Here is a 25,003-nt window from a genome sequence, read left to right on the forward strand (position 1 = left end):
GGTGGCCGAGGCCTGGGAAGCAAGTTCTCTGGTTGGGTCCTAGCAGCGCCAGTGTGAGCTCCAGGTTTAGAATTATGAGGTGGAAAGTTTGCAGTAGGGTCACCAGTGCCGGGCAAAAGAACCACGAACGCAAGGGAGAGAGAATAAGTGGGGAACGTGCTTCTAAGACCACCACCCCTTTTTGCAAAGGTGGGCGTGTACGCATCTTACTAGCGACACCCCAGCGGTCCTGGGGGAACCCAGGCTGGCTGGCGGTCTCTCGGGTGGCTGCGATCACTTGCCGGTCCTCTCTCCCGGGCCTACGCTTTGACAGCTAGTTACTAATTATCCAAGGAGCCAAGCAGCTCCCTTAGACTACACGTCGCTCCGGGGCCACTTGGCTTCAGAAAGGAGCCCCTCGCGTGGCCTCTTGACTCTTAAGCCCTGCGGCTTCAAAGTTTCAGAGTTCCGGAGTGACTGCGGTGGCCTCAGCGGCTCGGCTTCCTCTCCCGCAGCGCGCGTTTCGGGTGGGATATGACCTTGCATTTGAATTTGCGCTTTGGGGACCCGGCCACTTGCCCTCTAGCCAAAGCAATCTGGAGAACTTCTAAAAAATATATATATTTTTAACCCCCTAAAATGTTATTGCTCTAGTTCAGAAGCTTGGGCTTTTTTCGTTGCTGTTTCTCCATGTAGCAATGATTTCTCGCTGGCTGGGTTTAGGGGCCTGGATGGTGCCAGGCATAGAGAGTACAGACTGGGGTACCGAGCTCCTCGGAAGGTCTGGGACGACAGGCTGGCAGGGAAGTTGTCCAGGGGCCTGGCTCAGTCAGTCGCCAGCCCCCTGGGGCCTAGGTCCTTCCTCCTGAGAGCCACGTCTAGCTCACTTCGGAAGCCGACTTAAGGAAGCCCAGGAGGCCTAGGGCGCCTCTGCACCGTGGTCCCCACGCCGGGCTGGACACAGCAGAGATGTAACATAAACTTCAGCACGTGGAGTTGGGGTGTTATTAATTTATTTCTATAAATCATCAACAGAAAGTACACAAAGAACGTGATTAGGTTGAAAAGAGAGGCGGGTTATTCATTGGTGAAGTTGTAAACGCGGCTTAGAAAGGGAAGGAAATCAAAACGCAGGAGGGGGTGCTCGCAGGGCACACGCACGGAGCTACGGGGAGCTCCCCCAGGTCCCCGGGTTGCTCCAGGAAGCCGACACCCGCAGAGCTCTGCGGGTGCAGAGCCAGTCGGAATCGGGAGTCTTAGGACCTGGGCCTTCTTCCCACCCCCAAGCCATGGGGAGCAGAAGGAGAGGAGCTCAGACTGTAGCTGGGGTGAGGACCCAGGACACACCCTGAAGCTTTGTCCCATTCGCAAGCTGGTGCCGCCTTCCCTCCCCTGGGCCTGGAGCGTCCGACTTTATTAAAGTAATTTTTCAAGAAATTGCTAGCGGCTCTCAGGTCACTGCACAGCCGACTACAGGGTACCAGGCACTCTCTTTTGTTTTTCTCTCCCCGCTCCACCCCCTTGTTCCCCGTAAGTCAGAAAGAAAAGAAAGGTGTGCGGGGGAGGGGGGTCACTCGTCGGAGCGCCCGGTCGCCTTCGCCCTGTCTGGAAGAGCCTAGCCAGAGAGGAAGGTTGCAAACTGCGGTATCCTGTGCTCCCCGGCTGTGACCGGAGGCTGGTGTGCCCTAGAGACCAAGGCTCATGGTTCCCCGTGAGCTGGGGCCCAGGGATTCTCTGTTCCCGGGCAGCAAAGTCACCATTGAGGAAGGAGCGAACCAGACATTGTGGCCACTGTGGGTTTGCATTTGACACCTGCGCTGGCTCTACAAAAGCCGAGCGCTTCTCACTACCCCGAACTTATCCTGGTGAGGAAACTGTGTTTCCTAATAACTCTTTACTTGGGCCTCAGAGCTCTCCTTTAGGGAATATGAAGGACATTCTAGGATCCAAGAGGTTTTTTTAGCTTTTTAGTTTTTTTTTTCTTTTATAAGGTGTAACTACGCCATCTTACCTCCAGTTCAAATCTTTTAATTCCGGGCCTCAAGGTTTTGTCTCAACGGTTTTTGTTTTGTTTTGTTTTTCTTTTTCTTAATTATCTCGCTGTTAATTCCTCCTTTCCCGGAACCACTATTACACTAGGTGGTTTTGTTGTTGGTCTTTTTTTTAGGCACGTAGAATAACTGGTAAAGACGCTAAACAAAGGGAAAATGGCCAAATGATCTGTTAAAGCGATACAGTATTAATTTTTAAAACCCAAATACTGTTTTCTCTAACTTTTGAAGCTAGCGTTCATATCTGTTAGAAATGTTTTTTTTCCACCCTAAAAATATCTATGGGAATGTTAACCAACAATGTGCTTTTAGACGATCGCTGGTATTTACGTGGTTATGTCTAAAATGTTGATTGCCGTGTTTTTCTCCTGCTCAGTGTGAATTCTCCAGGTCTGACATTTCTTCTGCTTTTGTTTTTACTATTTCATTGTGTCATTTTACTTTCTGGGCCTTTATAAATGCTTGAGAAATTCGTTAATTTATGTATAACTAATGTGAACGTTTACAATTCTCAAAAACATCTCATTCAAAGCCTGGCTTTCTCGCAAATTCCATAGCCCAGGCTTTCTGAAATTGTCACAATTCAAATTCCTTTAAAATATCTCCCTTGATTGCTGGAGATTTTAAACACGCTAAACAAACTAATTGATTTTTCAGGCACCATTGAAAAATAATTGTTTTACCACTGTATCTAATTTGGTCTCAGCTTTAATACCAATTTTTATTTCATCTGAACCCAATTTTCTCTTTGCTTTTTGATGTTTCGTTAAGGTAATATATTACATATATATTATATATATATTATATCAACATGTAGTGAAGAATTGTTTCTATAGCTGTATTAAATTAATCATATACATTTGTAATGTTCCTTTAATTCTTTTGATCTCTGCTGTGCATTATGAGACTTAGTCTCTTTTGACTCTGAGGCTTTCTTTGTCTCTTAATTAAAATGACAGATCTCATTCTAAGTCACCTGTTTAACAAGCAAGAAAAAGTAACAGTGAAGTTAAAAACATTGTTTAAAAAAAAAGCCTAGGAGATACCCTCGTGTCTTGTTTATAGTGCAAGCTGTGCCTGTATTTGTGAGAAATAAGAAGCATGTTGATTCTTAGTCCAAACTTGAAATCCAGGAGAACTGCTGCCTCCCAGGTGGCCTTTCTATATCAAAGAGATGCAATCATACAGGCAAACAGAGTATTTGGGATCATTAATGTCTCCCTCCCAATACTGAAATTACTTTTCCTTGATGGGTTTTATTTCGGAGGTGGGGTTGTGGATAATTTAAAAAAAAAAAAAAAAGCATACCGCTTTGCAAGTGTCCTGTTCAACTCAGAGAGAGCATATTTGAGAACACTTTTCTAAAACTCCAAAACCAATGTATTATTCGACTACAAAAGGGATCACAACTATACAAGTGCTTATGAAATATTTCAGTTTGATTGCTGGAGGTTTCTAGACACATCAAACAAAAATAATTTTGTTTAATATATAGGCAGTCTTTAGAAGACTGTTGCTTGTGTCCCAGGAGGTGTGCACACAGACCTACCCCTGTTTTAACAGACTGGACCTCATCAGAAGGATAATAATGTTGGAGAGGTTTCGACTAAAACTTTTAAAACCTTTAAAACTGATTTGGCTCCATGTAGGGTCATCTTAGCTAGCTTGGGCTCCAGGCATCTCCACTCTCCCGTGGGACTCTTGTCTTTACGTCTCTTGACATCCAAGAGAGAGCAGAACAAAGCACAAGCATTTTCTTCCACAGCTTAGGGGATGGGGTATGGGGAGTAGGGATGAGCCTACGTCAGAAGGAAAAGCTAAGTCTTGCACCACAAGGCGGGAGGTACCTACTGCTCTCAGTTTGCTTTTACCCTCTACCTCTCTCAAGGCTGCAGTTCTGACAGTATGGGGAAATGAGTTTGCTCCTAGCAGGTGAATACTTTCCCTTGGGCATCTGGCACTCATCAGCATCCTAATGCTCTGTTTCTCTGTCTAGTGAGGACCCATGGAGGGCCGCCAAAATGATCAAGGGATACATGCAACAGCACAACATCCCCCAGAGGGAGGTGGTTGATGTCACAGGCCTGAACCAATCCCACCTTTCTCAACACCTCAACAAGGGCACCCCCATGAAGACCCAGAAGCGAGCTGCCCTGTACACCTGGTACGTCAGAAAGCAACGGGAGATCCTCCGACGTAAGTGTTTTAACCTTGCCTCTGCTTCAACCAACAGGGACTTTTGCCTTCACTCCTACCTCATGGGATGCCTTAGTTTCCCCTCCATCAAGAAGGCCTGTTAAAGTAGTTGGCAATTCTAAGAAGTTGACAAGTAGATTTAGCCTTATAGTTACTACACGGTGGGTTATCTTGTATCATTTCTCTCTCACACAGCCCCTCTGCTACAAAACTGCTAACAACACTGAAAAGGCCTTCAGTGTGTGCAGTGTACTCTGAATGTTTTAAGTCCTTCTTCCCACTCCTTTCATTGTCTCTGGTTGACATATGAAGACAGTCTTGAGTTTCCAAAGAAGAGATTACCTGATGGTCAACAATATAGATAGATGGTCACTACTGAAATTTTCTTCCCCTCTGGAAAAAGTATAAATAGCTAAGGTGTCCGTCCCCTTATAAATAGTTAAATTTATACTTAGCTAAAGTATAGGTAGCTAAGATCATCAGAACCTGACCCTGTTCCTTGGAAATGGTGGTGGGGTGGTGGCAGGGGTGGGACACTGAGTTCAGAAGCAATTTAAAGCAATCACTCCCGTTTACCAAGATTAGAATTTGGGCTCAGCTGAGAATGACTCCATCTAGTGAAGACACCCTTTCTGTTTGAGGCAGGATACAGTTAAAGTGCACTTAGAACTCTGACCAATTGGATTTGGTTGTTGTTTTGTTTTGTACATAATTTCAATGAAATGTTTTTAGTTTAAAAGAAATCATTACAGGGAAACAAGGGATTCTGAACTATTTTGCATCAAGTTGCCTACACAACCCACATGACCCATCTCCCTATACTGTATGTGTTGTATACATGTTATTCCACACACTTTTCATACAACGTCTAAATTTACCAGGTTACCTTTGAAATGCTACTACCATGTAAAACTCAGAAGCCCTTAGAATGCCCTCTGTTATACCCACAATAATGTTTATGGGGCTACCTGATTCGAAGTGACTGGTGTGGTATGCTGACTCAATTCTCATCACTTCAGGGTTATTTGTTTGGATTTTGTGTGTGTGTCATTGTTGACGTTGCAGTTTTAGGGTTCTTTCTTTAGTTTTTGTTTTGTTTTGGTTTGGTTTTGGTTTTGGTTTTTGAGACAGAATCTCCCTGTGTAGCCTTGGCTCTCCTGGAACTTGCTCTGTAGACCAGGCTAGCTTTGAACTCAGAGATCCATCTGCCTCCCAAGTGCTGAGATTAAAGGCCTGCACCTCTATACTCAGTTTATAGTTTCAGTTCTTAACCCAAAGTCTTCTTTCTGTCCCAAGATTCCTTCTACCCAAGAATTCTGAGAAACTTGGGTCTTTACACTGAGGGGAGTTTGAACCTCGAGCTGTTTTTATTTGGGGATATTCTACCTTGCCATTAAACTTGAACTCTTTGGTTCCAGCCCATTCTTTAGAACTGTTTTAGCTGCCAACATCCCCAACTATTCTCTCTCTCTCTCTCTCTCTCTCTCTCTCTCTCTCTCTCTCTCTCTCTCTCTCTCTCTCTCCCCTCTGCTGTGAGCCTCTGTGTTTTTGCCAGCATGTTCATTCCCATCATTTTCTGCATTTTCTGGGTAGGAATCTTTCTTTCTGGATGGTCAGTCACTTTAAAATTGCTCTTGGATTTTTTTTTTCTACACACTGCTTCAAAATGACTGTGTCTGAGTTTGTTGTGCCTGTGGTCAGAAAGGCCATCCATGGAAGGAAAGGTTTGGGGCACTTGTCTCTGGCTGAGGTTAACCCTTGACTTGGAACATTGTATGGGCAGAGTAGAAGACTCCGTGGAGCTCTTTGCTGTGTAGAGGAGCAACCCTTAAAGTCTGGGCTGGCTCCGCTTCATGGTGGTCATATTCAAGGAACTGACCTCCTGACATGAGGCATCTCTACAGTTCCTGCAAAACCTAAAAACATCCTCAGGAGCCACAGTCTGCAAAGGCCAGAGCACTGAGGGAGAAGCGGCTTAGCAGTCAGAATGATACTCACTCAGCAACCCCAGGACAGACAGGGAGACACAGAAGACACTGGTCTAATCAGACGCAAGTCCCAGAGCCTCAGGGTGCTCAAGAAGGGATAATTGACCAAGTGGATGGCAGGCTACAAGGGACATTTTTGTTCAGTGTTATTATTAGTTGTTACTGGCTTATAGTTTACAGGAGACAGAACTTAAGGGCCTATTCCTCCTCCTGTAATTATCAGACATGCACCTGCCGTGGTACCCCAAGCACTATGCTAGTCTGTGGGGGGATGCAGACTCACACTCTCCTGAAGGAATGGAGAAACCCGAGTAATTCGTGAGAGCAGCTTTCCAAGCCCTCTAAAAGGCATGCAGCGGGCAACAGGGCAGCTGCTATAGAACCTGGAGAAATCCTGGAGGACTTATTGGAGGAGGTAGCATTTGTAGCAAGACTTTTTTTTTTTTTTCCCAGAGCTGGGGACTGAACCCAGGGCCTTGGGCTTGCTAGGCAAGTGCTCTACCACTGAGCTAAATCCCCAACCCCATTTGTAGCAAGTCTTAAAGGATAAAGAAAAGACACACTAGCATGGGACCAAAGGGGGGGAAAGAGAGGAGATAAATAAAAGAAAGACCAAATGAACGAATTGAGTGGAAATAGAAGAATATGAAAAATAAAATTATACACAAAAGTTTCATGAAAAAAAAAAACAAACCAAACTAATAAATAGTATTCTTCAAGGGCTTGTCTGTACACATAGAACTTTCCTGACTAGCTCCTGAGCCCTGGATAAGGCTACTGAAGCAAACGTTCCAATGTCATTCTTATGGGCATCAAACATTTTCTGTTCCCTTTACTTTGAAAGCAAGTGGAGGAAAATCGGTGGTAGCTGGAGGGCCTGTGGGAGTCTCGTTCTTCAAACACTGGGTGTGGCTGGGCCAGGTCCTTTAGGGCTATAGGCTCTGCAGGGCCCATGGGGGGAAGAGGAGAAGGAGGAGGAGGCGGGAGAAGAGGAGGAAGAGGAGGAGATATTAAATAGTCCCCTCCCCACTGAACAAGGGACTTCTGTCTCCACCTTCACCCTCAAGTAACAGCACTTAAAGAGTTGCTGTAAAGACCAAGCAATATAAAGGGTGAAGAAAACACCTGGAAAAAAAATCTGACTGTGGGAGGAGTCATTTGACTGTGGGAGAAGTTAGACTATGGGAGGAGTTATCTGACTGTAGGAGGAGTTATCTGGCTGTGGGAGGGGTTATTTGACTGTGGGAGGGGTTATCTGACTGCGGGAGGAGTTAACTGAATGTGGGAGAAGTTAGACTATGGGAGGAGTTATCTGACTGTGGGAGGAGTTATTTTGCCCACATTGTCTCACGAAAGCTGGTGACAGTCTGCTTTTACATTTAGCAGAGACCATTTCAGATTTCTAAAAACAGCATGGGCTACCATGCACAGGTGGCCTGAGGACATCCAAATCAAGGCTCCAGTGACAGCTGCCATTTATCCACCTGGGAGATGTTTCTGATTTGGCCATTGGCCACTGGTTAAAAAAAGCCAACCATGACCACTACTGGGATCTAAGTTCGGGAAGCCACCATTTTCTTCTAATGGGCCAAAATAGAAAGAGAGCCCAAGACAGGTCATAAAATCCCAGGAATACAGACCGGAGACACCAGGAAGGGTTTGTGGTTGTGGTTCAAACATTAAGTAGTGAGACTCTGTGATCCAGTTGTCCCAGATAGCATTTTAAATTTACGTCATGTCCAGAGGCATTCCTGTAGCGCTCTGGAGGTTGTGACTGGACACTGAGAACAATAGGACAGAGAAAGGAGAACACCAAGGTCCAGAACAAGGGCAGTAGGGACTAGGAAATGAATTTATGTGTCCTGCACCCCCACGAACCCTGCTCTGTGCAGACACAGGGAAGAAAACAACATAGCTCCCTTCTTCTTCTTTTTTTTCGGAGCTGGGGGCCGAACCCAGGGCCTTGCACTTCCTAGGCACATAGCTCCCTTCTTTTTTTTTTTTGGTTCTTTTTTTTGGAGCTGGGGACTGAACCCAGGGCCTTGCGCTTCCTAGGTAAGCGCTCTACCACTGAGCTAAATCCCCAGCCCCCATAGCTCCCTTCTTAAAGTGGATATCAAACCTCAGTCCAACCACACGAGTCAACATGCTGCCACTGGGCCAGGCTTCTGCCTTTCATTCGTTCGATGAAAGTGACTTGAAGATAGTTCTGCCTGAGTCTGACAGATAGGTTTGTCCTTCTGCCTTTCTCCAGCTCCTTCCCTGTCATTCCTGCAGAGGTCTTCTGTTTTGGACTTTGTACTTGCCATCTTTCAAATTGTGTAGGCAGATCATAGCCAACTCCCTCATAAAAGGGCCCCTGGGACACACCACACACACACACACACACACACACACACACACACAAATGCACATACATAACACACATATCATATATATACCACACACACTCACACAGACAGACATGACAAACATATCCCATATACATGACACACATACCTCATATATATCACACACAGACACCTCACACAACACACACACACACGTACATACACGACAAGCATATCACATATATACCATACATAGAGACAAAGACACCTCACACACATATGCGTATACACACACACATATGCACACGTGCACACACATGACACATGTATCACACACACTATACTAGAAGTCTAAGGAGCATCTTCTCTTTCAAATTCAAAGATGTAGGTAGATTTATTTCAAGGCATGATTTTAAAGGTTTGGAGTTTCATGGTTTTCAAAGAACCTAACATTAGAATGCAGGTACCCAGAGTAGATGAAGAGTGGAGGGCAGAAAGGCCCACACGTGCCTCTGAATATGGTAGATAAGTCTGAGTTGTACCTTTGAACAATTTTCCCCTGGCCTGAGACTTGACTGCACTCATCCCCCTGTCATCAAAATACAAGCATTCAGATCCAGGGGATGGTGGCTCATGACTTTAATCCCAATACTCAGGAGGCAGAGACAGGTGGAACTTTGAGTTCTAGGCCAACCAGGTCTACAGAGCAAGTTCCTGGACAGCCAGGGACACACAGGAAACCCCGTCTCTAAATAGATAGATAGATAGATAGATAGATAGATAGATAGATAGATAGCAACAAGCATTTTGGATTCAGAGTGTTACTTCAATGTCAGAAGGTCGCCAAAACAAAGGAAAATAATTAATTTTCTCAAAACATTGACATGGTGACATTTGTCCAAGAAAGGAGAGGGTGGCTTTGCTGAGGGACACAAGATGAGCAGGGAGGGGCCTGTTGTAAGGTGTCCCCCTCTGTATCCCCACATAAAACTGGGGTGAACTGTAAAACTTAAGGGAGAAGAATTAAGGCGTCTTTGTCCATTGGTCCACCTGTCTGTCTGTCTAGTGGCTGTCTGTCTCTGTCTAGTGTGTCTGTCTGTCTGCCTGTCTGTCTATAGAGTGAAGGCTACAGGCTCTACCAAGTCTACTCCTTTCTCTTTTCAGAGTTCAACCAGACAGTCCAGAGCTCTGGAAACATGACAGACAAAAGCAGTCAGGATCAGCTGCTATTTCTCTTTCCAGAGTTCAGTCAACAGAACCAGGGCCCTGGGCAGTCGGAGGACGCCTGCTCTGAGCCCACCAACAAGAAGATGCGCCGCAACCGGTTCAAATGGGGGCCCGCATCCCAGCAAATTTTGTACCAGGCCTACGACCGGCAAAAGAATCCCAGCAAGGAAGAGAGGGAGGCCTTAGTGGAGGAGTGTAACAGGTAATGCCAGGAGCCCCCTGGAGCAGGAGGGCAAAGGTTCAGCCCCTTGGTCCTGAGATGTTGAAATATTCATTACCCAGCTAAGTGCGACTAAATCAGGGCCTCCCAAAGTGTATTCTACAGAACCCCAATTTAATTTACTAATAAATAGGTTTGAGACACGTCATGAGAGTGCTTCAGGAGTCAGAGCATATTTTAGTATTGTAAAACCTCTGAGGAAAATGGGCAAGGTGATTTAGAGGGCTAAGGCACTTGCTGCCAAGCCTGACTGCCTGGGTTTGATCCCTAGAATCTACATGATAGAGAGAGAGAACCAAGTCTCGAGAGTTGTCCTCAAAACTCAGTATATTTGCTACAACACACACACACACACACACACACACACACACACACACACACACACACACAAATAAAATAATGTTCAAAAGAAGAAAAAGACCGAAAAAACCTGCATTTAAGAAGCCTGCTTAGCACTGACTTTTTCAATCATGGAATCTCCCCTTTGTGAAATGCTAAATTATTATTCCTGTGAGTGCTTATTTTAAGCAAGACACTCTAGAACTTCTGACATAAAACATGATGCTGGAGAGATGTTTCCACTCCACAGAGGCAACACTAAACTGTTCCTTAACTCTGGCCTCCACTAATTGTAACCCCATGAGACCAGAAAGAATCTGGGACCTGGCACAGGTTTTATAAGAAAGCTTGGCACACCGGAACATACCTGTGATCCCAGCACTCAGGAGGCAGAGGGAGGGGGAGGATCAAGGATTTGAGGCCATCTGGGCTACAGCAGCATGAGACTCTGTCTCAAGCAAGCAATCAAGGAAATTTGGCAGGCGAGTAAGACTTGGTTGGATCTGTTTGGTCCGCTCTGTGCACACTGACTCAACAGACTCCTTTTTGTATCATATATATATATATATATATATATATATATATATATATATATATATATATATATATATATATATGCAAACACTGGAAGTCCTTGGAGAATCCTTTGGCTGTATTCTTTTTCCATATTTTTTTTTCATTCTTATATGGATTCTCCAAAAAACATTTACTCCTTGCTATAGGGGAAGCCTGTGGAGTCCTTGCTAAGTCTCCAAGTCCAGCAGCTTTGGCAGTGAAAATATAAAGTCAGGAAGGCCAGGTGGGGAAACAGGCCAGGTTTGGCACCAGGTCTTCAGGCTGCAAGCCTTCACCAGCAAGTGGTGTGTCCAAGAACAGGGGTCCTGGTGGTCTGGGGATTTCACTGGTGCTTAGAACCAGAGACACCCCTACCCTTCTTTTTTTTTTTTTTTTTTTCCTTCGGAGCTGGGGACCGAACCCAGGGCCTTGCGCTTGCTAGGCAAGCGCTCTACCACTGAGCCAAATCCCCAACCCCACCCCTCCCCTTCTTAACACCCGGTTCCTCTTTGCTAGTTCTTGGCCTCAGAGCAAGAATATGGGATCTGGATTCCCTGCACCCTTTTAGGGTGCAACCCCCCAAAGTCCAGATGTCTCTCTTATATTTTTGGTTGTGAGCCATCTCAATGGCTGAGCCATCTCTCCAGCCCCAGATGTCTCTCACAGTGCCTGGAAGAGACTCAGACAGAGCCAGCAAAGGACTCTGCCTTTCATGAAGCAGCAAAGGAGGCGCCAAGAGGCCAATCACGGGACTGTCTTGAAATTGCCCATCCTTGGTTTGCCCTCCTTTAATAGGCGCCACATAGGGGCCTGTGCTCTGCCTTTGAGGCAACACGGCTTGCTCAGGGCCTGCACTATAGCTTCTGCTGAGCCTTCTCAAATACTGTGAGGATGATCCTTTATCTGGACAGGCTTTTCCCCCACCCCAACTGACCTTCAGCCCCTTAGATTTTTCGTTTGGGGCCTAACACACACAATCCCCAGCCACCCTCATTCACCGTCTCTCCTCTCCGTCCTTTGTAGGGCAGAATGTTTGCAACGAGGGGTCTCCCCCTCCAAAGCCCATGGCCTAGGCTCCAACTTGGTCACGGAGGTCCGTGTCTACAACTGGTTTGCAAACCGCCGGAAGGAAGAGGCATTCAGACAGAAGCTGGCCATGGATGCCTATAGCTCCAACCAGACGCACAACTTGAACCCCCTGCTCACCCATGGCTCCCCTCACCACCAGCCAAGCTCCTCTCCACCCAACAAGTTGTCAGGTAAGTAGAGGTCAGGCTCTCACTGCCTCAGAACTGGCTGCCGCTGTCCTCACCAGTCTCACTGTTTACCATGGTGCTTCACGCCAGTCTCCAGTCTGGCTGGCTGTTCATGGTGCTTCAGAGGAGTGAACGCCTTGGGATGGTGACAGACATGGTTTCTTCCCGTTGCCAGAATGAGCTCATGAAAGAGTGTGTGCCTCTGGTCAGGTTTCTTCCCATCCCTTGCTCAGCTGCTTGGACCTCAAAGGAGCCCTTTGCCCTTTTCTTCTCTCTCTTCCTTCTCTCTGTGTGGCTGCTGATTCAGCCACACTGATTATCTCCTCAGAAGGCTGCCTTTTGGGGGATGCCAGGTCTAAGCTGCAGGCAGGGAGATCACAGTGATGTATCACCGGTCACTATGACCCCTCGGTGTGTCGGACCATATCCTACCCGCCACTCTCCAGTTTCAGCAGGAGTCAAATGGTTGTTAGGGAAAGGCCACTTGGGTGGTAACCTCGGCTGTGCTAAGCCAGGGTTAAGATGGGGTCCATCATCTGAGATTGTCTGTGATGAGTTGGCTAAAGAGTTTGTAGCATGTTGGCCTGGATCAGAATGTCTCTGTGATGGGGTTTGAATATGTCAAGATGGATGCCTATATCCTCACATGAAAAAGGACCCCTATGTGCTAAGCACTGTGCCAGTCATGTCTTCTCCTAGGTCTTAATTCTCCTTAGAAAACTGGCTCACCAGAAATGAGATTTTTGGTACCCATGCTTGTTTGAAACCTCTGTATACCAAACCCAACCCAGCTTTCTGGAGGAAAGCTTGAGAAAAGAAAGCCAGCCATTCATTGCTGTCATCTACAGTCCTCCGAGGTCCCTTCCTCCCCTCCCCTGAGAGTTACCTTTTTGGTGAGAAAGGCCCAAGAGCTGCAAGATGACCCACATGTTGGGTTATCCAAGACATCAGGACAGGGTCCGAGCCAGCAGTTGGGCAATATGCAGGCATTTGTTCCAGGCCTGCGACTCATAGCAGGTATGGTTTTTGAGACCTGAAATTGATCAGCATGAAGCATGACACCAGGCTAGGGTTTCTCTGAGACGTGCTCTGAGAGTAAGGGAGGGCTCAGACACTCCAGAAGAAAATTGGCTTATTCATAAAAAAGGCAAAGAAGCTGAGGGTAGTGAGGAGAGAAAGTGTTGGCCTGACTGAAGAGTCACTTAACCCCCTTACAGTGATACAAAGGAAGGTTCAGCAGATAGGTGGTGGATGGCCTATGGCTGGTACTGAGCAGGGCTGGAGAATTTGCCCACTATGGTGATCCATGGAGCTGAATCTGGAAGCTGTGGGGGCGTGGTTAGGGCAAGGAGCATTGTTGAGAAGACAATGGTCATTGTGCTGGGACCTGTGATCTCCACACCAAAGTCAGGGAGCCCGCAAGCCAAACAAAGGGCCAGCGGATTTCTGACAAGCTGGGGTTGTGCTGAGGTCACTGCAGGGTCGCTAGTTTAGGTTCTCCATGCCCTGGCTGGGGAGCCAAAGAACTAAGGTGGCAGGGCCAGGTGTTAGAAACAGAGCAGAGGCAGGGACAGGGCCAGAGACAGTCTGAGAAGAGTATGGTCCACTGAAAATCGGATCTCTGTGCTGCTCTGAAACTCTGGATCTTTATAAAATTAAAATAAAAAAGGATAGACCCCAGAAGGCCTTCAAAGAAAGAAGCTGAAACCCAGGTAGAGATAATTTGCTGACACTCACATGATGGTGATTAGACATCCGGTCTGCTGATTCTTGCAAAACAAACACACGTTAAATGCAAAACCAAGTCCTGGCGACATGAATTGCGATGTAGCTCAGTGGTGGAGCGTGTGCCTAGCCAGAATGTGAAGAAGGAAAAGGAAAATGCTGGGACACATAGCCCCTGCATCCCCAGGATTTGTATTCTGTAGGGAGCCTCCAGAACCAGCAGGCATCAAGGTCATCTCTGGGAGCACCATGGGCTTTTCTAGGGAGAGAAAGCTCCTACAGCTGTCTCGGGAGGATCCTTGAGGTACGCTGGATGTTTTTAGTAGCTTTTTAGACCTTCCTTTCTACTCAAAGTCTATCAGGGGACTCATACCCAGAGACTGGATTCTCTGGACATACTTTTGAACCTCAGTTCTAAGTAGATATGTGATGAGTGTGACTAATTCACATAAATTCTGAGTTTCTTATCTATCAAATGGATGTTGAGTGCATGCAATGATTAAAGGGGTGGACCTTATAAATGCCACCTTTCCCAACAAACCCCAGTGAAATCCACCCCATTCCCCTCAGTAACTGAAAAGGATAACTGGAGCCAATGGGACCAAGGACAGCCACAAAAACAAAACAAAACAAAAACTGTTTTCTTTTTAATTCCACACGCTTCAACATTAATCCTAACAGCAGTGAGATGAGATGCGTTCTCATCCTGGGACCGACAAAGAAGTGACCACTGTGCTGGAATTAGAACCCTGCCCTTCTCAGGCTGCCAAGATGGCTCTTAGGACTGTGCCCAGGTCTAGGCAGACAGGCATGCTCAAGAAAGGCTTTGGGCGGGGTTGGGGATTTAGCTCAGTGGTAGAGCGCTTGCCTAGCAAGCGCAAGGCCCTGGGTTCGAGCCCCAGCTCTGAAAAAAAAAAAGAACTAAAAAAAAAAAAAAAAAAGGCTTTGGTCTACAGAGCCTCCCCTACCTACTCTGTAGTGGGGCCTCCTCAGTCCCATGCCAAAAACATAGATAACTTGGAACCAACACCAGCATCAGCACTGGTTGTCTGTCTGTCTGTTTATCTGTCTGACTATGTCTTGCTAATTCTCTCTTGCTCTCCATGTACATGTATGTGTACCTGTGTGTGTGTGTGTGTGTGTGTGTGTGTGTGTGTGTGTGTGGTGTCTAAGCCACAGGGTTAGACATTGCTGCAAGCCAATAAGGATGCAATACAAAGGAAGCTAGGAGAGAAGTAGCAGTTTGATGCCCAGTGTCTTTCTTGATGGTTCCCTACCTTACTTATCGGCCAGAGTCTCTTACTTGAACCCATAACTCACTGATTTGATTACTCTGGGTAGCTCTCTTAACTCTGAGGATCCCCGTATCCATCCATCTCCCGCTGTGCCATAATCACAGACAAACCCTTTCCCCGATCAGCATTTACATAGGTGTGGAGCTCTGAACGCCGGTCCTCACGCTTGTACAGGACACTTTTACCCCTAACACTGGCAATCTCTAAGGTTGAGCTGGGTAGGGACACAACCCCAAGATCTAAGGCCCCTGCTCTACACGGTGCCGTCTCCAAGCCCCAGCACCTAAGCCGGGAGCTCTGGCAGCATCAAAGAGAAGAGTCTTCCCCAGAGCCCTCTTCCTGCAGAGTTGTACCTCCTTTTCCTACGCAAGCCCTCTCCTTCCCAGCCATGCTTCCTTGTGCCCCACTTGCCCACGATGACCACAATGTGACCCTGGTCCTGGAATGTCCTACACAATAGAGATGGCAGGAGAAGCACTTTGCCCCTGTCAGCGGCTAGTCGGTTACAAGGTATCCTACAAACACACTCAGCAGAATCAGCTGTTTTCAGCCTTACCCCTCTTTGCCCTTACAATCACACACCAGCATGCAGCCAAGGGTTGTCATGGCTTTGTCTCCCCTTATGCATGCTTAATTGACAATTAAGCCGGGGCTTTGAACCAGCCTGGCTGCTGCTGACGGGCCTTCATCTTTCCAGTGTGTGTCACAGGGGCACCCTTTGTCTCTTCTTCTTGGGGGCCTAAAGTTACTGTAGCAAGGCTGCAGGCGGCCATTTATCTTCAGACTGGAAGGCCTTTATCTGTTGCCCTCCCTGCTCCAGCTCTGGCCAGCAGGAGCTGTCCCTGGTTATAGGGCCCCATGACAACCCATTCTGGGGCCATTGAGCAGGCCCGGAGTGATGGCCTTTACCTCCATTCTGGAGCTGAATCAAGGAAAAGGCCCCCAAAAGGTCAGAGGGCAGGGCTGTGGCAAGAAAAAGGAGCAGGTTGGAGACTGGTGCTTGTATTGATTGCCTCAGAGGAGGAGGAAGCTGGGGATGGGAGCTGGGCTAGCCTTGGCCCAAGGCTGGTATCTGCAGCCCGATCTGGGTGGCCTTGCTCTTTGTACACCTTGATCCAGTCTAAGTCACCTGGCTGCCTCCCCAAGGAGGCAGGGAGGGACACGAGGTTCCCAGCAGCCTTTGCTCTCCCACACATGTCCTTACTCTTAAATGATCTTTTCATAAGGAAATGGGGACTCGTTCTTCAGCAAAGTCAGTGAGTCACAGAAGGGAGAAGACACCTCCCCAGGATAAGTTTTAGACCTCTGGGCCACAGCCTAAAAGGACATGTTGTTTCTGTGGCTGCTGCTTCCCCTGCCTTTGAACTCATCCCTCCCTTTCCCAGCCCGGCAGACTTGGCTTCCGTGACATGTGTCAGAACTTGAAAACAGAGCCCTGCCTCCTACCTCTTCCTCAGCATCTCGATGGCTGCAGGAATCCAATCCCACGGCTTAGACAAAGCAGATTCACTCCTGGCCCGGGTACAAATGGCCTGTATAGGTGTACTTCTCCATGGCACAAAATGCATATTGTACCCGAGGAGACCTCAAACAGAGCCAGAAGCAGGTCACAGACCGGAGAGGAGAAATTAGGATGTTCACTTTCCTGGTGCCAGGCCCTGCACTGGTCACCTCTGTGCTTCATCTCACTTAACCTTTCCCAAGACCTAGGATGGGTGCTGTCACCTCCCCCTATCTGTCAACTAAGGAAAGTAAAGATGGTCAGAATGTGGAGTGATTTACCCAAGTTCGCAGTTAGTCAGCAGTGGGACAGGTTTTGACCTCCAATACACTGTCCATCTGTCCTTATTTATTCTATACAGACACAACTTTTAAACTTGAGAACTAATACTAATACACACACACACACACACACACACACACACAGAGAGAGAGAGAGAGAGAGAGAGAGAGAGAGGCAGAGACAGAGAGACAGAGAGACAGAGAGACAGAGAGACAGAGACAGAGACAGACAGCTCTCCCCTTCTATACTGCTGTTCTCATCTGAATGACAGAGCTGAGGCAGGGAGAAGACTCAGAACCTAGCTAGTTCACTGTTTCTCTCCCAGCTGCTGCCCCTGAGCAAGGTGAATTCTGTGGAAAGAAACCGAGGCTTCTCTTTCCCAAGCCCATTCCTATCTGTGTGGGGATTTGAACTGCCCTTGCATTGGGCCCTGTCTGGGGCACTTAAAAGCTTTAACAACTTAATGGGGCCTGTGAGACAGGGTAGGCACCTCAGCTCACCTCTGGGAGCTCCACCCCCTCCCTGGGCAGCAGACAAGAGGAGGGGTTTATGAGGGCAGCTGTAAAAAATATTCATCTCAGCAGCAAGGGTTCCCAGAGTAAATGAGCCAGTCCTATTGTCCTTTAGGAGGAGAAACAAAATTGCCCGGGATCCTGGCTTGCTCTAGTGGTTCAGAGGTGGACTCGGCTCCAACGTTCTGCTTCTCAGGGGACTTAATCTGACTGTCATTTTATCTCCTGAATTTGGAGGTCATTTTATCTTGTGAGTACCACCCCATCAACTCCCACTAGATTGGGGAAGACAATCAGGATATTAATGAGATTAAGAGGTCCAGTCTTCAAGGTATTCTGCTGCCCAGCCCCCTAAGGGGCCAACCCTGGTCTGAATACAAAGACACGGGGGTGGGGGGGGCAGGTCTGGTGGGCTCTGGCCTCAGCACAACAGGGCCCCCAGCTGATAACAAACTCCTATCACCTGAGGCAGCCTGCTGGCTATGCCTAATCCCTCTGAAGGATCCTTAGAGGATCTGAGGACTTCTTGCTACCACAGTAACTTTTGGAGAGGAAGGAGGCTGCCAGGAAGCATAGAGTCCAGCCTGCAGCTTACAGGAGAAGTGCTCTTGGAATCTGTTTGTAGAATGTTTGATAGGAAGTAACAGGAACTTGGAGAGAATGAAGCATTGGGAGGCAGAGAGAAGCAGAGGTCTGGGCAAAGGGCCTTTGAAGCCACCTGCTTAATAGATGCACAAGAGCTCACCCTATCCACCTACCCACTTCTCAACAGGAAGTAAAAACACAAATGTGGAAGCAAGGAGGGAAACCTGTGTGTGTGTGTGTGTGTGTGTGTATACACGTGCTCGCATGCACCTGCCTGTGTATGTGCATGTATGTATGTGTATGGAAGTGTGTATCTTATATGTGCCTGTGTGTCTGTGAATGTGTGTGTGCATGCTCAAATGTGTTTGTGTGTGTGTGCACCCACATATGTGTATATATGTATGTGTATGCAAGTGTATCTGTGGTTATGCCTGTGTGTGTATGTGCACATATGTGTATGCATGTATGTGTGTATATCTACACATATAATGTGCATACACATGAACATATATGTGTACATTTTATATAATATTTATAATGTATATTAATATAATATAACATATCTTTACAATAAAGCATTTACTCCTAATTATCATCCTGGGCTATTCACAGGTACTAAAGAACAGAGTCAGGTAAAATTTTCACTAAAGAGCCAAAAAGGGAATAGTTCGAGCTTTTCAACCAATACAGTTTCAGCCACAGCCTTTCAAGCCTGCCTCTATAACACAAATGCTGCCATCAACTATGCATGCATGAGTGTGTGGCTATCTCCCAACACAGCTTTATTTATGGCCTCTGAAATTTGAGTTCATGGCATTTTCATGTATCATGACATATCTTCCTTTGGATTTTTTCCAAACTATATAAAATTAAAAATAGAAAAACCAGGGCTAAAGAGATGGCTCGGTGATTAGGAGTGAGACTTGAATTCAATTCCCATCACTCATGTCAAGCAGCTCATGACCGCTGTGTAACCCCAGCTCCAGGGGCATCAACACTTCTGATTTACACATGTAATTAACATGTGTATATATACATGTATATAATGTCCATACACACATACACACATATAATTCTTGATTCACACATTATATGAAAATAGGCTGCTTAGGTCAGCAAATACAGCCCAGCCTGATTACGTTAGACTCTCTAGAGAGTTAAGCCAGGCATCAGTAGTGACTAAAACTTTCCAGGTGAGCCCAGTGTGACCACCATGAGTTGAAAATTAACTCTAAAGCTTCTCCATGTTAAAGTGCATGTCTGTTACTGGGTATGTGTCAAAATGACCCCTGGTTAGGGGTCAAGGGGCAGGAGGGGTAGCCTGAGTTTCTGTATTTCGGTGTTGGCAAAGGAGATGGATGGCTCAGGGGCCTCACTACCAGTAGTGAGCATCTGGGCAACTCCATTAGTAACTAATCTCCCCCTGTCTCCCACCCTCCCCTTGGCTGACAATCCTGCTTAATATGTCTTTATAAAGTTCTCTACAACAGAACCACGGGTCACGGAGGAGACCTCAATTCCAGCCTCACCGTAGTCACTTATTTCTGTGTGACCCTAGGCAAGCTTCTGGAATCTGAGCCTCAGTTTCTCAGTGTACAATGGACACACCCACTTGCACAAAAGCTCAAGGAGGAAATGGTGTGATGCCTATGTATACAGGGAAAACACCCAGACATGGTCGGCTCTCATAAATGATAGCTATCGTTATTTGGTATTGTGTGTTATTTGGAAGAGGGTTTGTTTGTTGATGTTGTTTGTTATATGGCAAGGGGTCCCCTTCGGTGCCTGTCTCTGTTGGAGTCTTGTTCAATCTTGATTTTCAGAGAACTTGGGTATTTCCAACTAGATATTCATCTTGGTGTCTGCCGTAGACTCAGGCTGGTTTCTGGTCACACGGTGGATGCGAAGCAGTTTCTCATCTTCCCTAGGACTGCTCAGTGACACCTATAAGGTGTATCCAGCGTCACGGGCATTCAGTACAGTGAGAAGCTGCTATTGGGATGCATGGACTGAGGTTGGGATTAAAGCTCAGGACTATACATCAGGAGGTCAGGGGCAGCAGATGATTAACGTTTCCTGTGCCTGGCAGCATATTTTTCTCCTTTAATGAAAGTAGGTGTGAGTTCCTCACTAATATGTACTGCTTGTCTATAACTGGGCCACGGACGCTGCCCAATTAGAGGGAGGTTGGATGCTTTCCCGATGGAAGGCGCACCTGAGAGGCTTCCTGCCCTTTGTTCTGAGAAAGGGAGCTGACTCCAACTTCAGGCAGAGTGTGCACAAAAGAGGGAGGGTGGACTCTAGCCTGCGGGTGAGCACAGGAAGCCTCAAAATTCCTGAGAAGCCACTGCACTCCCCTTTAGTACCTCCGTACTCTTACCCTGTGCTCTGACTCAGCAGCCTCAACATAGCACAGTGGGTAGCTCTGGTCACCTCAGACTAGCTTCAGCCTCATCAGGGAAAACTTAATCCTTCGAGAACTCTGGGGACATCAAGAGCTAAGTTTCTAGAGCAGCATACTCCGGATGTTGGAGACACATCTTGGAGGTGGGCTTGGGAACTTAATTGCTTTTCCAAGAGGAATCTATGTAATGTGGGGTGCTGTGAGATTTGCTGCTTACAGATAGCCCTTCCCCTCACTTAAGACCACACTGAGCTAGACGTGCCTAGAAGCAAGGTGTAATACTCGAAACATAGTTCATCGAAACGGAGGTTCTGTCACCACCTGGCATCCTGTCCTCAAATAAGTTCCTTTACTTCATCAGCTCTGTAGGGGGTCCTACTGCATACATAGGGTTGTCACAAGGCTTTGAGGTGATAACATAGACTCCAGGTCGTCTTATGACTGAGCAGGGAAAATTCACTGCCCTTGCAGAGCTCCTGAGCTCCCCAAGGAAGGGCTGCAGGTCTCATTGGGTTCTTGTTAAGGGCGTGGCTTTGACGTTTCTATGAACTTTGGTCATCATTTGAGACAACCAGAACCATGCAACTGAAGCACTGGCGAAAGCTGGGGTTCTCCTATCTCCTTCCTAGAGCACATCAGAGTCATCTGGGGAGCTCATTAAAAACGGGCATGGTAGGCTCCACACACATCTATAGGATCGAGATTGTTGTTATGTGGATGTAGAGCATTGCAACACCTGTCCCAAGACACTGGATGCACAACCGGGAGTTGCCTGTCACTCAGCCAGACAGAACAGGAGAGTATTCTGAAGGACTGACAATGCTCTAGTGGTTCTCTACTCAGCTAGAAAATGAGAGGCAGCTAAAGTTGGGGAGCCCTGAACCCCAGAGGTAACATTTGGACAAAGCATTAAGCTAATTGAGGGTTCTGACCTTTCATTACTTGGAGACTGTGTGTTGCTTCCAGTCTTGAGGCCCCAAACTCTGCCGCTCGTGTACAGAGAGAGGTTTGTCATTGTGCTACTTTATTGTTAAGCTCATCATCTATCTCCCTCCCTCTCTCTTTTTCTCTCCCTCACTCCATCCCTGTTTCAGGAACTCTGTGCTGTTAGAAGCCTTCCACCTTTATTAGGGACCATTAGGGCTTTACAACATTGGCAGATTGGGTGGGGCCCGTCACAATAAACAGATTTATACTGGGTATAAACAAGACACCTATAACTGCCAGAGGTTAACACTTCCGGGGCTTTTGAGTGGCAATCTGTATGCCCTTGCGTTGGAACCTTGTCTGTGGCAGAATGCCTCTTCTTGCTCAGCACCTGTTGGACTATGGTGGCCATGAAGCCTGATTGAGTACTTGAGCAGCAAGGACAGAAACTCTCCAAACAACGCCTGCAGTTTGCAGAGTGCGTGAGAAGCAAGTGCTTCGTTGATCTCTAGGTATTTTAAGGTGGGAGCAGAGATGTGCGGTCTATCTTCTTTGTTATCTAGAATTCTACTTCACAGCTTGCATCCCTTCCGGTCAAAGAAAAACAAAACAAGAATGGTCTGCCTTGTTTCCATAGTGAAGCAGGGCCTTTGGACGCCTGGCTCACTGCGCATGTATTCAGAATGATAGAACCCTGAATTGAGCTATATCCAAGTCTCTGCTGGATTCTTCACTGTCTCTCCTGCTAGGCCTGGCATGGCGGTAGCCACTCTCCTTCATTATGAAATGATGTGTCTGGTTATGACAAAAAAGCTAAAGGCCTAAATGCTCTGAGGCATTGTAGATTTGTTATTCCATTTTAGAGCTGAGCTTAACATTAATTTTTCTATGGCATCTATAAATAGTATTTGAAGCCTAGCTTCTCTCATCTGGAAACAGTGTCCCATCTCTTATCTCAAGTTTACAGTTTATAAACTAGTGGCAACATTAAATGCTCCCAGAAACTTCTCCAAGAGCACCACTTGGCTTTCTCCCTAATGTCCTCCTAGCTCTGTTTCTACTGATTTAGCCCATTCACCTAGTTTAGTTGTATTAGTTAGTACCATGGTCTACCATTTTAGAGCCTTTTATGATCTCTTACTAATCAATACTCCTTGGACAAGAAAAGTGTTAGACTGAGTCATTCCGAGTTTCCACTGAGTGACTGAGGTCTAGACTCTCCGTGTGTCTGAGCTGCCAAGAGACAGAAGAGAATCCGCCAGACTCTGAGCATCTCTGATGGTGTTCCCCAAACGCTCACCCGGTGTTCGGTGTTCCTCCTGCCAACGGCTCAGTGTCTGGTACCCAGGGCTCCCTGGAGTGAGCATCTACTCATAAGCTCGCTGGGTGATCAGCGGTGATTTGTCATGATGATGCTGATGATGATAGTGATGATGATGGTGATGATGCTGATGGAACTGTCCCAGTGGCAATGATAAAGAGGCTGGGGTTTGACCAGGCCCCATAGAGAGGCAGCTCTAATACTTGTCAGGCCTCAAAAGATCTTGTCCCTGGGCATCCCCTCCCAGTGGGCGTATGGCTTATGAATAGGTCACAGTGGAAGACCCTCTCTTTTCTAAGGCAACTTTATTAGCCCTTCAGTCACAATACAGATGTCTGTTTATAGATCCTTACTTTGTGTGGACACCCAGCGGCTCAGTCCTCTGATGGCTTTACAGCCTCCTCACATCGCCCAGCCCACTAGGAGTATCACCATTCTCCTTGTCAGCAAAGCGCCAGAGCCTTTGTTGCAGCCATATTACCCCTGCCTGCAAAGGCAGCCTCTTAGAAAAGACAAGACCCCAGAAGCCAGACTGTATCAGGACACCGTCTGCCCCCACAGGCATTAGACTGACATACCCAGCATTAACCCTTCTTAGGTCCTTACCTTGGTTTCTTTTTCTTAAAAAGCATGGCATGTTGCCACAGTGAATGCCCACAAACAGATCCTTTTCCTTATCTCAAAAGTCAACCCGGTGGACTACAAACTGGCTTCTAGCTTGCTAAGTATGAACTTAGACATCTACAGGAGCAGTGAGGCTTCCTTGCCGAGCAATAAGATGATATGGGGCATGTGCCATCACTCTCAAGCCTCAGTTTATAAACAGTCAGCTTATACTAATAAAAGCATTTGTCCTAAAGAGCCCTGGATCAGATGTTAAGCTTGGGTAGCAAGACTAGAGAATGAAACACACACACACACACACACACACACACCACACAGCACACACACATACCACACACACCACACACCACACACCACACACCACACACACACACACACACACCATACACACAGCACACACACATATCACACACCCCACACCACACACCATATACCATACACAGCACATACACATACCACACACCACACAAATACACACACACATATACACCATACACACACATACACATATACACACCACACACACCATACACAGCACACATACATACCACACACATATATACACACACATTCATACCATACACACACATACACACACACATACACACACATACCATACACATACATACACACACATACAAACACACACCACACACCATACACAGCACATACACATACCATACACACCACATACACCACATACCACACACACACATACACATATACACATCACACACACCATACACAGCACACACACATACCGTACACAGCACATACACACACACCACACACACCACACATACCACACATACACACACATTGCACACACTATACATACCACACACACACTTTGTACACCACACACAAACACACCACATACACATACACACCACACACACACACACACACACACACACACACACACACACACATACATACTATTCTGCACAGGATGAGATCTCAGGTGCAGAAGAAAGTAGCCTGCTGCATCCCCCATACCCATCCATGCCCTTGTCTGATGCCTCCCAACATGAAATTGCTCAGACCTGTCAATAATCTCTCTCTCTTTCTCCTCACCTCTCTATATATATCCCACAGTTGCTTCTCATGGAGCCCTCAGTCTAACCATTCTTTCTTATTGATTCCTTCTGCAAATCCTTGGGTCCCTGACGTAGTTCCTGTTCCATGTAAAAGTTGCTGAGGAGGAAGTGGAAAGATGGTTCTGTAGTTAAGCGCACGGACTGCTCTTCCAGAGGTCCTGACTGCCTCCTTTGGTGTGCATGGAAACAGAGCCCTTATATGCATAAAATAAATAAATCTGTAAAAGGAAGTTGCTGAGGGGACTATAGCCTGCCTCAGGATGTGTATATCCTCAGATACATATATTCTCATGATAAATGCAGCCAAGAAACACGGGTGAAAACCTATAAAATTATTTGAGACTATCTGTGGGTCATGATAAAGTGGCTTACCATATCAGGAGTCCACTTGGGGATTGTAGGGGAGAGAAAAGGGAGTCAACTGCAGAATGTCAGACTTGCTAGGTGGCCCTCAGCAAGAGGCATTTTAAATCACCTCAGAACTTCTGCTGTCCAGTGTGTCACATGGGCCTGTGGCCACTGGGAAACCAGTATAGACACTCATCTGGGTGAGGCCTGCCAGGGTTCTTCAATGCCAGGCTCTTTT

General features: G+C 46.8%; 1 protein-coding gene across 24 annotated transcripts in view; it reads left to right on the plus strand.

Moving 5' to 3' along the window:
* Hnf1b (HNF1 homeobox B) overlaps positions 1–25,003 on the plus strand; it is a 55,128-nt gene that overhangs the window by 2,038 nt on the left and 28,087 nt on the right. For 2 of the 24 annotated variants that reach the window (XM_087570011.1, XM_087570016.1), the window contains exons 1-4: positions 352–506; positions 4,027–4,226; positions 9,787–9,973; positions 11,909–12,144. In XM_087570011.1, the coding sequence (XP_087426137.1) occupies positions 4,052–4,226; positions 9,787–9,973; positions 11,909–12,144 (598 nt within the window). In that variant the 5' untranslated portion in view covers positions 352–506; positions 4,027–4,051. Of the gene's footprint in view, positions 1–217; positions 1,845–4,026; positions 4,227–9,708; positions 9,974–11,908; positions 12,145–25,003 lie in introns of those variants that run through there. The other 22 variants (XM_087570010.1, XM_087570014.1, XM_087570009.1 and 19 more) reach the window with 18 other exon arrangements.

Source organism: Rattus norvegicus, chromosome 10 (assembly GCF_021556685.1).
Source record: "Rattus norvegicus strain SHRSP/BbbUtx chromosome 10, alternate assembly SHRSP_T2T, whole genome shotgun sequence".
NCBI lineage: Eukaryota > Metazoa > Chordata > Mammalia > Rodentia > Muridae > Rattus > Rattus norvegicus.